This window comes from Cyprinodon variegatus, unplaced genomic scaffold (genome assembly GCF_000732505.1).
Source record: "Cyprinodon variegatus isolate N-32 unplaced genomic scaffold, C_variegatus-1.0 Scaffold813, whole genome shotgun sequence".
NCBI classification, from domain to species: domain Eukaryota; kingdom Metazoa; phylum Chordata; class Actinopteri; order Cyprinodontiformes; family Cyprinodontidae; genus Cyprinodon; species Cyprinodon variegatus.
This window is the reverse complement of record NW_015151266.1, coordinates 23103-34270: the sequence shown is the minus strand read 5'-3', so window position 1 is coordinate 34270 and position 11168 is coordinate 23103. Positions and strand designations below refer to the sequence as shown.

Below are 11168 nucleotides of genomic sequence, written 5' to 3'. Positions count from 1 at the left end.
GTTGCCATTCAATATTCCTTTTTTGTCAGTATCTCATATTTTATTATAACAATAATATTCATATTATAAAATTATGTATGTAAATATAAATAAATTAGGACTGTGAAATAATTAATCACACCCAAATAAAGGTGTTTATTTATATACACCTTTATTTGGGTGTGATTAATTCGGGCCGAGCTTAGTGGGCCGAGCGCGAGGACAGAGGGCCGAGCGAGAGGACAGTGGGTCGAGAGTGTATCAGACAGGTTTTGTGTGCGCACGTTTTATGTTTAAATTGTGAATACCTGACCCATCACGCGCACAGATTGGTGCCTGCACGCTTAAACCAATGGCCCAATCATTACGCCATATATGCCACGATATGCCTGAAGAAGAAAACAAGTTGTGAAAATAACGAGTTCCAATATGATTACAGATCATCGGTTATCTGAGTTTTTATTGACTTATAATCAAGTCGAGATTCTAAAGAGCTACAATATGTTGGGTTTGTTTACAGATTTGCTTCCTGTTCGACGTGGAACAAAATGTGACATAGAAACGACCCGGGGCCGGATGGGGGGAGCTAAGGGGTTACATAGGAGGAATGGCTTTGAACATTACGATGGTTTTAGCGATGTTTCCCTCCATGCTGTAACGTAAGTAAATAGGAACAATTAGCGTTTCTTTCTCCTGATTCATTAGTACTAAGATAAACTTATTGACTACGTGGTTACAGTTTTATTACACAATCCTTTATAATGCCGTAAAAACGATGATCCAGTTTTTGTGGCCTTTACAGTTCTTGCAGTTGCAATGAAGCGTTACCTGGTCTCTGTTGTTGATGTTGGAATAAGGGAGAGCTCCTGACATGAGCTCATAGAGCACAATGCCAAAGGCGTACACATCCGACTGGAAGCTGTAGGGATTCTTGTCCTGCAACCTGATGACCTCTGGAGCCTGGTGATATCAAACCGACACATCATTCTTCACCTGATCAGAAACTAGAGTCCACTAAAAATGCCTTCATTGGTCATTTCAAACACTCACCATCCAAAGTATGGAACCAGAGAGCTGCTCAAACTGGTGGGAGCCACTCCAGCGAGACTTGACTGTGGCTAGACCAAAGTCACCAATCTTTACAGTCAGATCCTCATGGAGGAAAATATCTTGGACACAACGTCAAGGAAAGAGTTTCTTCCCCCAAAGAATACAGATATTTTAGTATTTTTAGATCTATAAAGATTATTAGTAAAGCGGAAGCTAACAAGGATACTGTTGCTCTTCAGGTCTCTGTGAATGATGGACTTGGCGTGCAGGTAACTAAGGGGAGACAGAATGCATGTAGTTTACCCTGCTGGTGAAATGTGAGCACGTGCATTTGGGGGGTGGGGTACTCACTCCATGCCCTGAGCCGTCTGCCGGGCGATGTCGATCAGCTTGATCATCTCAAACTTGGTCTCGATGATGTGCAGGTGGTGGTAGAGGCTGGAGCCTTCGCACCACTGGGTCACAATGGCCAGCTGGGGCTTGGTGGTGTAGCCCATGAACAGCAGGATGTTGACGTGACGCGTTTTCCTGATGAATCAAAACATAGTCAAGCTGTAAATGGATCATTTTTTTGGGGGGGGTGGGTTGTTTTTGTGGAAGTGAGATTATCCGACGCCTTGTTAACACGTTGACCTTTTATTTGGGTGAGTGAGAAGGCTGGGCGATATGAAGAAAATCTAATACCACAATATAGTTGGGCTATAATCATGATATATATCACAATATATTTAGTTACCTTCAAAAACAATAGAGTGTATACAATTACAGTGATATTGTTGGCTAGCCCCTGGCTAGCTATAGAGTTAGAGCTCAACACAGGAGGGCCTGGTTGGTCCCCGCTGGGCTGCCAGGGTGGGTCCTTAGAGAAGATCCTTCACGCTAATGCCTTCCTCATTGTAACATTGTGTCTACCTTGTAAGTCGCTTTGGTCACAGACGTCTGCTAAATGCTTAGACATACTCAAACTTTGGGTTTAAAATTTAAAACATTTTATTTTAACCAGCTTAAAGGTTTTCTGCCACATTATTAGTCTTTGGTGTCAGTATTAGACCTTTAACAGGACCCCAGCAACCAGACAGGAAACAAAAAAAAAAAACAATACTAAATACAATGCAAAATTAAAAATTGTGCATAGTAAAAAAAAAATAAAAAATTGCAGAATAGAAAAAAAAGTCCTCAAATTACAAAAACAAAAGTCGAAATATCGCCCCAAAATTAGAGCATTATCAGAGCATCTCCAAACTATTAGCATTGATCTTTATGGGCTGGGAATTATAAAGAAAAAAGTTGTACATTTCAGAAAATTGCCAAGTTTAGAAAATGCCTGCAAAACCTCTGAACACGACAACATCATATTAGAGCACCTAAAATACATTGAAACATAAAGAGATAAAAAGCGTCTGATTTCCCTCCATCTCTTCCTGTTTCTCTTACATGGGATCGCTTTTTCAAACGACAAGGCCTAACAGTCAATAAATCAGCTTCACAGCTGGCCCTAATAAACCAAGCTGGCTCTAATATATGTCCCAAAACAGAAAGGTCTTTTTTCTAGCCTCTTAAAACGCTGAAATAAAAAAGACGTTATTTTAAATGTTGTGGTTATACAGATAAAGTGAAGATTATTTCCTATTTTTAACTATAGTTTTTAGTTTTGCATTTGAATGCAACGTCTAACCAAATAATTTGACTTATCAGAAGGAGCAGAGTTACCTGAGGACTCCCACTTCGTTTTTAAAGGCCTGAAGCTGCTGTGGAGTGGGAGCGGTGACGTTCAGCATCTTCACAGCCACATCACCTGGGAGGAAAGGGAAGAGGCATCAGTCACAGAGTAAATAACTTCTAATGAGCTGCTATGGTAGAATCAAAACAGTTCCTAAAGATAAAATCCATTACAAGAGAAGGCCGTCATTTAACAGCAAAGCAGTTAAAAGCTAAACCAAAAACACTGCAGCAGTTCTGAGGAAAAGGAAAGATTTTATTTCTCAAATTTTAGCTTCCTGTTAAATCCAGGAGAGAATTTAAAATCCTCCTTCCCACACCTAATAATCATAATTAGTATCTCATTATCATGGTTAAACCATTGTTTTCTCCTGATAACGGGATAATTATCTCATTATCAGGAGAAAACGGTTATTGATTTCTTGAGATAACGAGATGATTAACCTGAGTAATGAATGAGGCTGGCCAACAGCCCTGGATTCCCAGTCCATCCATGCCTGCGAATGGCGCTAGACTTCAGGATAGAGGGGTTACTATATATGGGCAAAAATGGCCGCTCCCAGACTCAGTGATTGCGACAAAAATGATGGATTTTTATGTTTTTACTGATTAACGCTGAATTCATTAAATATTAGCTTAACATATTAGTTTTAGGTATAAATAATGATCCATTGATTATTCCTTGCTGACCGGACTTTTCCTCCAACAGGAAGCAAACAACCACTTTATACCCAGAGACGTCTGGGTGGCTGTACTGGCTATTACTTTATTTATAATATAAAAATATGACCGTAATTCTCATAAAAAGGATACGCCCTCTGCTGCTGAGTCTGGATGTTTTATGACATACTTTCAAATATTCACCTCTTGGTGTCTGGTTTCTTTAGTCAGATAACTTTCGCATTTACGCAAAGGTAGAGAAGAGCAAAAGGCAGAGCAGATCCTGCTCAGTGCTTTGGTTGAACTCTGACATTCACTTATCAACTGATAATCAGTTGGTTTTTTTTTCAAACTAGTTAAACCCCAAACTTGGGGTAGGATCTTACCATGCCACTTTCCTTTAAAGACCGTTCCAAAGGACCCGGAGCCTATCCTCTGACCCAGGGTGATCTGACCCTCGGGAATTTCCCAATCGTCACTGGAGTCCCTCCTTCCCAAAGTTTTCTGTTCCACAGGACACGGGATCAGCAAAATCACACAATTTCTCTGCAGTGCCATGCGAGCATCTCCAACAGACTCACCATTTTATTACGATCCTCAGATGACGAGGAAGATTTCCGCTCCCTTTGTTGGCACGGTGACTTCTGTGGGGCTTTAACGTTGGTCAGAGAGCCGGGAAGAGATGCTGGAGGTGTGGCAGACAGCCCAGTGGTCGAGCCTGGAGAGGAACAGAAAAAAGGGTGAGGAGCGCTGGAAAAGGACAAGTCTCTGCAAAATGTTCAAAGCTTGAGAGGATGACGGTGTTGAGATGCTAGCCTAGCGTGTCCATTCATTTACTAAAGCTGTTAGCTGACCAACACTCTAAACATTCACTAGACAGATGAAAATTTATTTATGGAATGTCTTTGTCTTCATATCTGCATGGTTTGACTCAGGGATGTAACATAAAAATGGCTGAAGAGCTTCAGATATGCGTGAGACACAGAGTTATTCAATCTAAAGTGGTTCATCGCTTCAATACTCTAAAGAGAAACTGGCTAAGATTTCTCCTGAACTGGACTGTTCTGGGCCTGCCTGAAACTCACCCATTTCTGGAAATCTATATTAGATGCTCTAGCCACTATCCTCCAATACCATCTAGAACCTTTTCCTCTGACTGCAATCTTTGGCATCGTTCTAGCTGGCAGAACGATGACATCTACCTGCCACTCAGACACATGTGGTGGCATACCCTACCTTAATAGCAAGGGTGTTAATACTGTTCAAATGGAAGGAGGCGTCCCGTCCGACTTATGCTCATTGGAATAAAGAGGCTATGCAGTCATTAGAACTAGAAAAGATTAGATACACTGTGAGAGGCTCTATATTCAAATTTAATTCAACTTGGAAACCATTTCTAAACTTCGTGGTGAACTTAATTACTTGTTAAAACACATTAAACTTCAAGCTTAAAGCCATCCCCCTTTTTTATTTATTTAGGTTTCTATCTTCTTTTATTTATTTATTTATTTATTATTATTTTTATTATTATTTTATTTTATTCTATTTCCAATTTGGGTTATACCCATCTCCTGAATGACGCCGGACTACTTTCAACTTCCTCTCAACAACAGCTGTTTGTTTTCTACAAGTAGAATAACTGTTGTTTTTCTCTAAAATCTTCACTAAAGTCATTTTCAAGATCTTCTATTTGTTCTCAGATCTTAATAAAAAGAATAAAAAGAAGATCTGAGTCTTTTTGTGTCATCTTGTTAAATGGCAGAGCTCAGACTTAGAACTCTTTCTTTTTCGAATGATTGTTTTCCACATTCAACCAATTTACGATTTCCAAAGAAACATAAAATAATAGCAAATATTGGTAATGATATGTTGAGACCCCATAATGTTGAGACCCCATAATGGAAATACAGTCTGTCTGAATGGCGTTGCCATATGAGGACACAATCAGAAGCAGCGGGGCCCCGAGCAGATCTGGTACCTACAGAGCGCATTTTACAAACTTACAGAATAATCCTCATATATAGAGAAAGTAAATAAATCAGTGTATACTAACGCGGAGCCCACAAAGCCCATCTTTATTGAGACGGATAATAAAAGTTCTTTGGACACTGTTAGAAACCACTGAGTTATGATTTCTAAACCTATTGAACCATTTCAATGACCTCCACATAATATAGTCCAGAACTATTTATATCTCTGACGGTGTTTTTACGACAAACTGTTAGGGCAAGGCTAGTATTATGAAAATAATATTGCAACATTATAAAGTGGTAATATTATAAGAATGAAGTCGTAACATTACCAGAATAGGTTACAACATTATCGGAATAAAATCATAAAATTATGAGGATAAAGTCACATTATTGGAATGAAGTCATTACATGCATAAATTATAATATTTGACACAAAAAAATCTAATAAAATCTCTGGTCCTAATACTCTTTTGTATGTTTTAATAAAGCATGAAGCTTAAAAAAATCAAATAAAATACTCAAGTTTCTGTGTGTAACAGACAATCATTGAACTTTCCTTCCTCTGGTTCTTACCTCCCTCTGACCTCTGCAAGCCCTGATCCCGAATAAGGTCCTGAGAAAACAGAACAGAAAACATCTAAAAACACTTTCTATTATAAGGAGTGATTCACAGCAGCTTCGTTTGACTAATGTGAATCTTTAGCCATCATGTTCATTCAACAGCCTTACTTTTCTAGCTGATTCAGTCGTGTTCTAAGAGAATAATGCTTTATAGGTTCTTATTAATAATGACCTGGAAGATTGAACACATAGAATGGATAACAATTTTAATCCTATGGCTTCAAACATTTGTTTTTTAATTGTAATGTTCTTTACTTCCTAAAGAACATGTTTATTTGATATTCTATGTTTCTTTTTTTTTTTTTTTTTTTTGCATAATCAGTGCCAATCAACATGCTCATCACTTCACAAGCTACACTGGTTCTCTTGTAGGGATTTTATTTTGGACAATCATCCATCATCAATTCATCCACTCAGTTTTAAAAACAAGCCTCTTGTTATCCATCAATGCTAGTATTTGCAGGCTTTACAGATAATGGTCCTGATTCATTTTTCTCCAATGATGGGCTTTTACAAACGCACCACATCAGATTCAACAAACCTCCTCAATCCCAATAGATGATTCGGAAATTATCCTCATATACCTGATAAAGTCCACCTGTGCAACAGTCCACACAATGATGATAAATGTAAATCTGCATAATGACCACCCAGTTAATTCCATATTAGGCTATGAATGAACATGCAGCTATTCATTCGTACAAATGCTTAGAAGATGAAAAAAAAAAACTTTAAAGGTTCGCAGATCGAGCTTCTGCTGACTGAGAGATGAGCAGCAGAATTAGAGGACTAGTAAAGTAAAGTTACTTTCCAGGTCCTTTATGTTTGGCTGTGACACCGCCTGGAGAGAAATATCAGCTGTGCTGCTGCCATTAACACCTTTGATTATATAGGTTTTGTATCTTGGCTTGTTTTTCCAGTGTTGTCCTGTTTCTCTGACTGTGGCTGCTCACACCGAGCCTGGTTCTGCTGGAGGTTTCTTCCTGTTTTTCCTCTCTACTGTCGCTACAAGCATGCTTAGTGTGAGGGATTGCTGAAGAGTCAATGAGTCGATGCAGATAGAAAACTTTTAATCAATTTGACTGGATGATCTGGTGAACTGTAAAGTGTCTTGAGATGACATGTTGTGAATTGGCGCTATAGAAATAAATTGAATTGAAATTAAGAGAATAAATAACAAGAGCTGAAAATAAAATGGTTGGACTGTTAAAGAAGTAAAAATGACATAAGAAAAAAAACATTTGATCCAGATGTTTGCCATCTCTTCGTCTCATAATATATTAAAAAGTTCAAATTGGAAATTCAGGCAGAAAGTCGGACAGACCCAAACATCCCCATTTAGTGTGATAAACCCAGGACAGGGCCATGGGAGGGAAATGAAGGAAAGTCTGACCGTTAGGAGCTCTGCAGAACTTTCTGTTCCAGATGTTATATCAATAGTAGCTTGGTCTCACAGAGTCGCTGACTGTTCTTACTATGGGCCAAATGACTTCCAATGAAACCAGAGACCCTGGATCTCCCAATGCCAGCTGCAGGTGGAGTGACCCAGAGTTTCTTTAACAGCCAATAAAATGTCCTTAAAAATTGCAGAGCTGCATAACATAGAATGTTGCAGCTTAATAGAATAGATAATTGCTCCAAAGTAACAACAAATGTGGTCATTTAGTGAAAAACTGGGTTTGGATAATAGCTGACTGATGGAACGATGTCAGTCTGGAGAACTTGGAGAATTAGTTTGTAGCTGATAAAAGATTAGAAATAAGAGAAATTGTGTGAATGAGATTTTCTCTTAAATCACCAATATAAACGATTTAAGAACCAATTCATTCGTACGAACGCTTCTTGCATAGGGCCAATTAGATCTAGATAAAAAGCTGTAAACTGCACCTCCACTGAATAGCATCGAAAGCTGGAAATCCTTCATAATGTTGGGCTTTTCTAGCAGACTCACATCGATGTTGACAGGCTCAATGGTGTTGATATGGACATTGGGGGCGGAGGAAGAACGATCTCTCTGGCCAAACTGGTTGCGATGGTCCTCCTCACTCGTCCGAAAACTAGTTGGGATGGGGATAGACTTTGACGGCGACACTGTAGTGTGGTATATAGATCTGAGGAAGAAAGAGTCCCATCATTTCCCCCTGATGCAGCTTAACATGCACATCTGGAATGTATTATTCTACAACACCCAGCATGGAAAGCATGATCGCCACCATATTTAAATATGAACAATAATACACACAATAAATTAATCTGGAGAGAAATATCAGCTGTGCTGCTGCCATCAACACCTTTGTTTCTAGATGCTGGAGCCTTGCCTTTTTTTCCAGTGTAGTCCTGCTTCTCTGACTGTGACTAACTGGATAGCTTCCTGCTCTGACATGGGAGCTCGCTCAGAGCTCATCTGCCTGGCTGTGTGTTACAGTTGCCTTTTGTATCTATGCTTCTTTTTCTATGTCTGCTTCTGTCTCCTTGAACTCAGCAGATGGCCGCTCACACTGAGCCTGGTTCTGCTGGAGGTTTCTTCCTGTTCAAAGGGAGTTTTTCCTCTCCACTGTCGCTGCAAGCATGCTTAGTGTGAGGGATTGCTGAGTCGATGCAATCAGCTGGTTTTCCTTAGATAGAAAACTTTGAATCAATCTGACTGGATGATCTGGTGAACTGGAAAGTGCCTTGAGATGACATGATGTGAATCGGCGCTATAGAAATAAACTGAATAGAATTGAACCTAGCATTGGGCTGAGGGACGTTTATTGCCTCCCTAAACTAGGCAGGGACAGAATATTTGGTGCATTGCAATAAAATAATGACTAACACAAAGCTGCTAGTAAAGAAATACAGGATCTAGACCTACAGGAAAACACAAGTTCAATGAGGCCAATGGTTGGAGTAAGAAAAATCAAGGTTTTATTGCACCGCTTCCAGTTTAAGCCTGTTTGCTGACTCCTAAATATCCAGCTGAGTTAAAGAGGCGCTTACCCAGTGGATTCTGAAGGGGGTAGCGATGGACAGAGCTCAGATACAGGGGTGGTTCCCTCTGAGGAAACCTCTTCCTGGCTGATCGGGTGATGCTCGAAGAACTTTGACACCAGCAGCAGACTGCAAAACAAACACATCAGGATCAAATCATTCCTTTAAAGATAACAAGGATGTGATCTTTAATAATTCCCTCTGGGATTATTAAAGTATGTCTGATTCTGTCAGATTCTGATTCTGAGTTTAGAAATGGAGCCGAGAGGCTGCTCAGATGGAGAGTCAACCGCTTCCTCAGACTGAGGGATGTAGACCTGGAACACATGGCCAGACTTTTACAGCCAGTAAAAGTGAGACAACAACACCATCATGTGGTCAGAACAGGGAATCTTTACCGTATGAAACCAAAAACAGGAAGAAAACTAAAGAATATTCATCCTTGGTAGAAAATGGGAAATATTAAACATCTTTTTAAAGGATTGAAAAACATATTTACATCCATGGTGGGACTTGAATAAATCGCATTTTAATCCAAAACCATTTAATCGACAAAATAAACCACCTTTTTAATTCAAAAACCCTTTTCCTCCTTAAAATTGAATAATTAATTATATAAACACAATAAGCCACATATAGTTTTAATCCATCTATTTAGGTCATTAAATCATCAGATCAGTTGAAAGTTATATTGATATTTTATACAATACCTGTAAGAAACAGTTTCTATAGAGATGAGAACCTAAGACTGGTTTAATCCAAGCCTGGTTTAATCTACTAAGCCTGGCTTAATCTACTAAGCCTGGCTTAATCCCAGCCTGGTTTAATCAGAAGACAATCCAAGGAGAAAGTGTTATTTTTATGTAAAATGAAAGCGCTGCTTGGAATATGACCTAAATCTGTAATGTAAAGAAAAACTGTAAAGATAGTTCAGAGAAAAACTACATTAAATGAACCTTATGGAAAAAAGAAGTGTAATATTGTATGTGCTGCTGTTTACCACTCAGGCTTTAGACCCTTAATAAAGTTGCCACAGAGAAAAGGTGAGAGTTCAAAGGCTGAGTGACTCACCGCATTACCACAGTGGTTCGAGGGAAAACCCACTTTAACACAGCGTGGAGGGACTGCTGGGAAACAAACACTCAGGAGCAGCTTTTTGATAAACTGGCTGCACAGACCAAGCTTTGATGTGACTTTCTTGATTTAAACCATTTTATATCCCATTTTGGTGACAAATGAACAATATAAAATCAATTAATTCGTACATTTGCCTCTAGGCACTTCAGCTGCCTTCATGAGATTAGGAAAGGTGTGTTGTGTTCAAGTGCTTTTATTGTGGTAGGAGAAAAGGAACATGTTGGATCCAGAGATTATCCTGACCTGCTAGCTGGCTAAAGCAGATATAGACTTTCTAGTTTATCCGCTAAGGAAACAGAGGATGCACCAGATGCATTGACTAACTACTGATGACCAAAAAAACAATAACAGTAATTTCAAAAATGACAAAAGTTTAAATGGTGATAGATTTAAAATATACAATGCCTATTTGCTCCCTTAAACTTTTGGAGCTTTTGCCACGTTTCAGGCTTCAAACAAAGATATAAAATGTTCTTTTTTGTGAAAAATCAATGACAAGTGGAACAGAATCCTTTATTTCTCTTTAATCTCGGTGCATCAAACTCTCTGCAGAAGTTCAGTGATGATCTCTGAATGATCTAATGTTGCCCTAAAGGACTGATGATGATCCATAGAATCAAGTCTCAGTATGAATGCTCCTGCTCTGGGATCGACTCAGAGGTCTGTTTAAAGCACAGAGCTTCATGAAGAACAAAGAACACAGCAGGCAGGTCCAACATACTGCTGTGGAGAAGTTTAAAGCTGGATTTGGATACAAAAAGATTTCCCTGCTTTAAACATCCCAAGGAGCTAAGCAGCAATAATATTAAAATAAAAGGAGCATCAGACCACTGGGAATCTATGAAGACCTGCCATCCCTCAACAATCATTCTATACTGCACAGATCTAGCCTTTATGGGAGGAAGACAGTTCTGAAAGATATCAATATGTTGGGAAATATTGCCACAAATGAGATCAAATTAATGCTCTGAATCACACACCAAAACCCCCCTTCTCCTCCTCCTCCTTTTGTTGACCCCCCCCCCTCCCACTGTTGCAGCTGAGACAAAGACCCCCTTT

The 11168-nt window shown here is 39.2% G+C and overlaps 1 protein-coding gene across 1 annotated transcript in view; it reads right to left on the bottom strand.

Annotated features, from left to right (window-relative positions):
* Nucleotides 1-11168, bottom strand: part of braf (B-Raf proto-oncogene, serine/threonine kinase) — a 46629-nt gene that overhangs the window by 12434 nt on the left and 23027 nt on the right. Inside the window, exons 7-16 of the mRNA XM_015396683.1 lie at nucleotides 8982-9101; nucleotides 7954-8113; nucleotides 5955-5994; nucleotides 3990-4126; nucleotides 3795-3912; nucleotides 2740-2824; nucleotides 1381-1557; nucleotides 1256-1302; nucleotides 1030-1148; nucleotides 808-939 (exon numbers count right to left, since the gene is read on the bottom strand). Coding sequence (XP_015252169.1) covers nucleotides 808-939; nucleotides 1030-1148; nucleotides 1256-1302; nucleotides 1381-1557; nucleotides 2740-2824; nucleotides 3795-3912; nucleotides 3990-4126; nucleotides 5955-5994; nucleotides 7954-8113; nucleotides 8982-9101 — 1135 coding nt within the window. The remainder of the gene's footprint in view (nucleotides 1-807; nucleotides 940-1029; nucleotides 1149-1255; nucleotides 1303-1380; nucleotides 1558-2739; nucleotides 2825-3794; nucleotides 3913-3989; nucleotides 4127-5954; nucleotides 5995-7953; nucleotides 8114-8981; nucleotides 9102-11168) is intronic.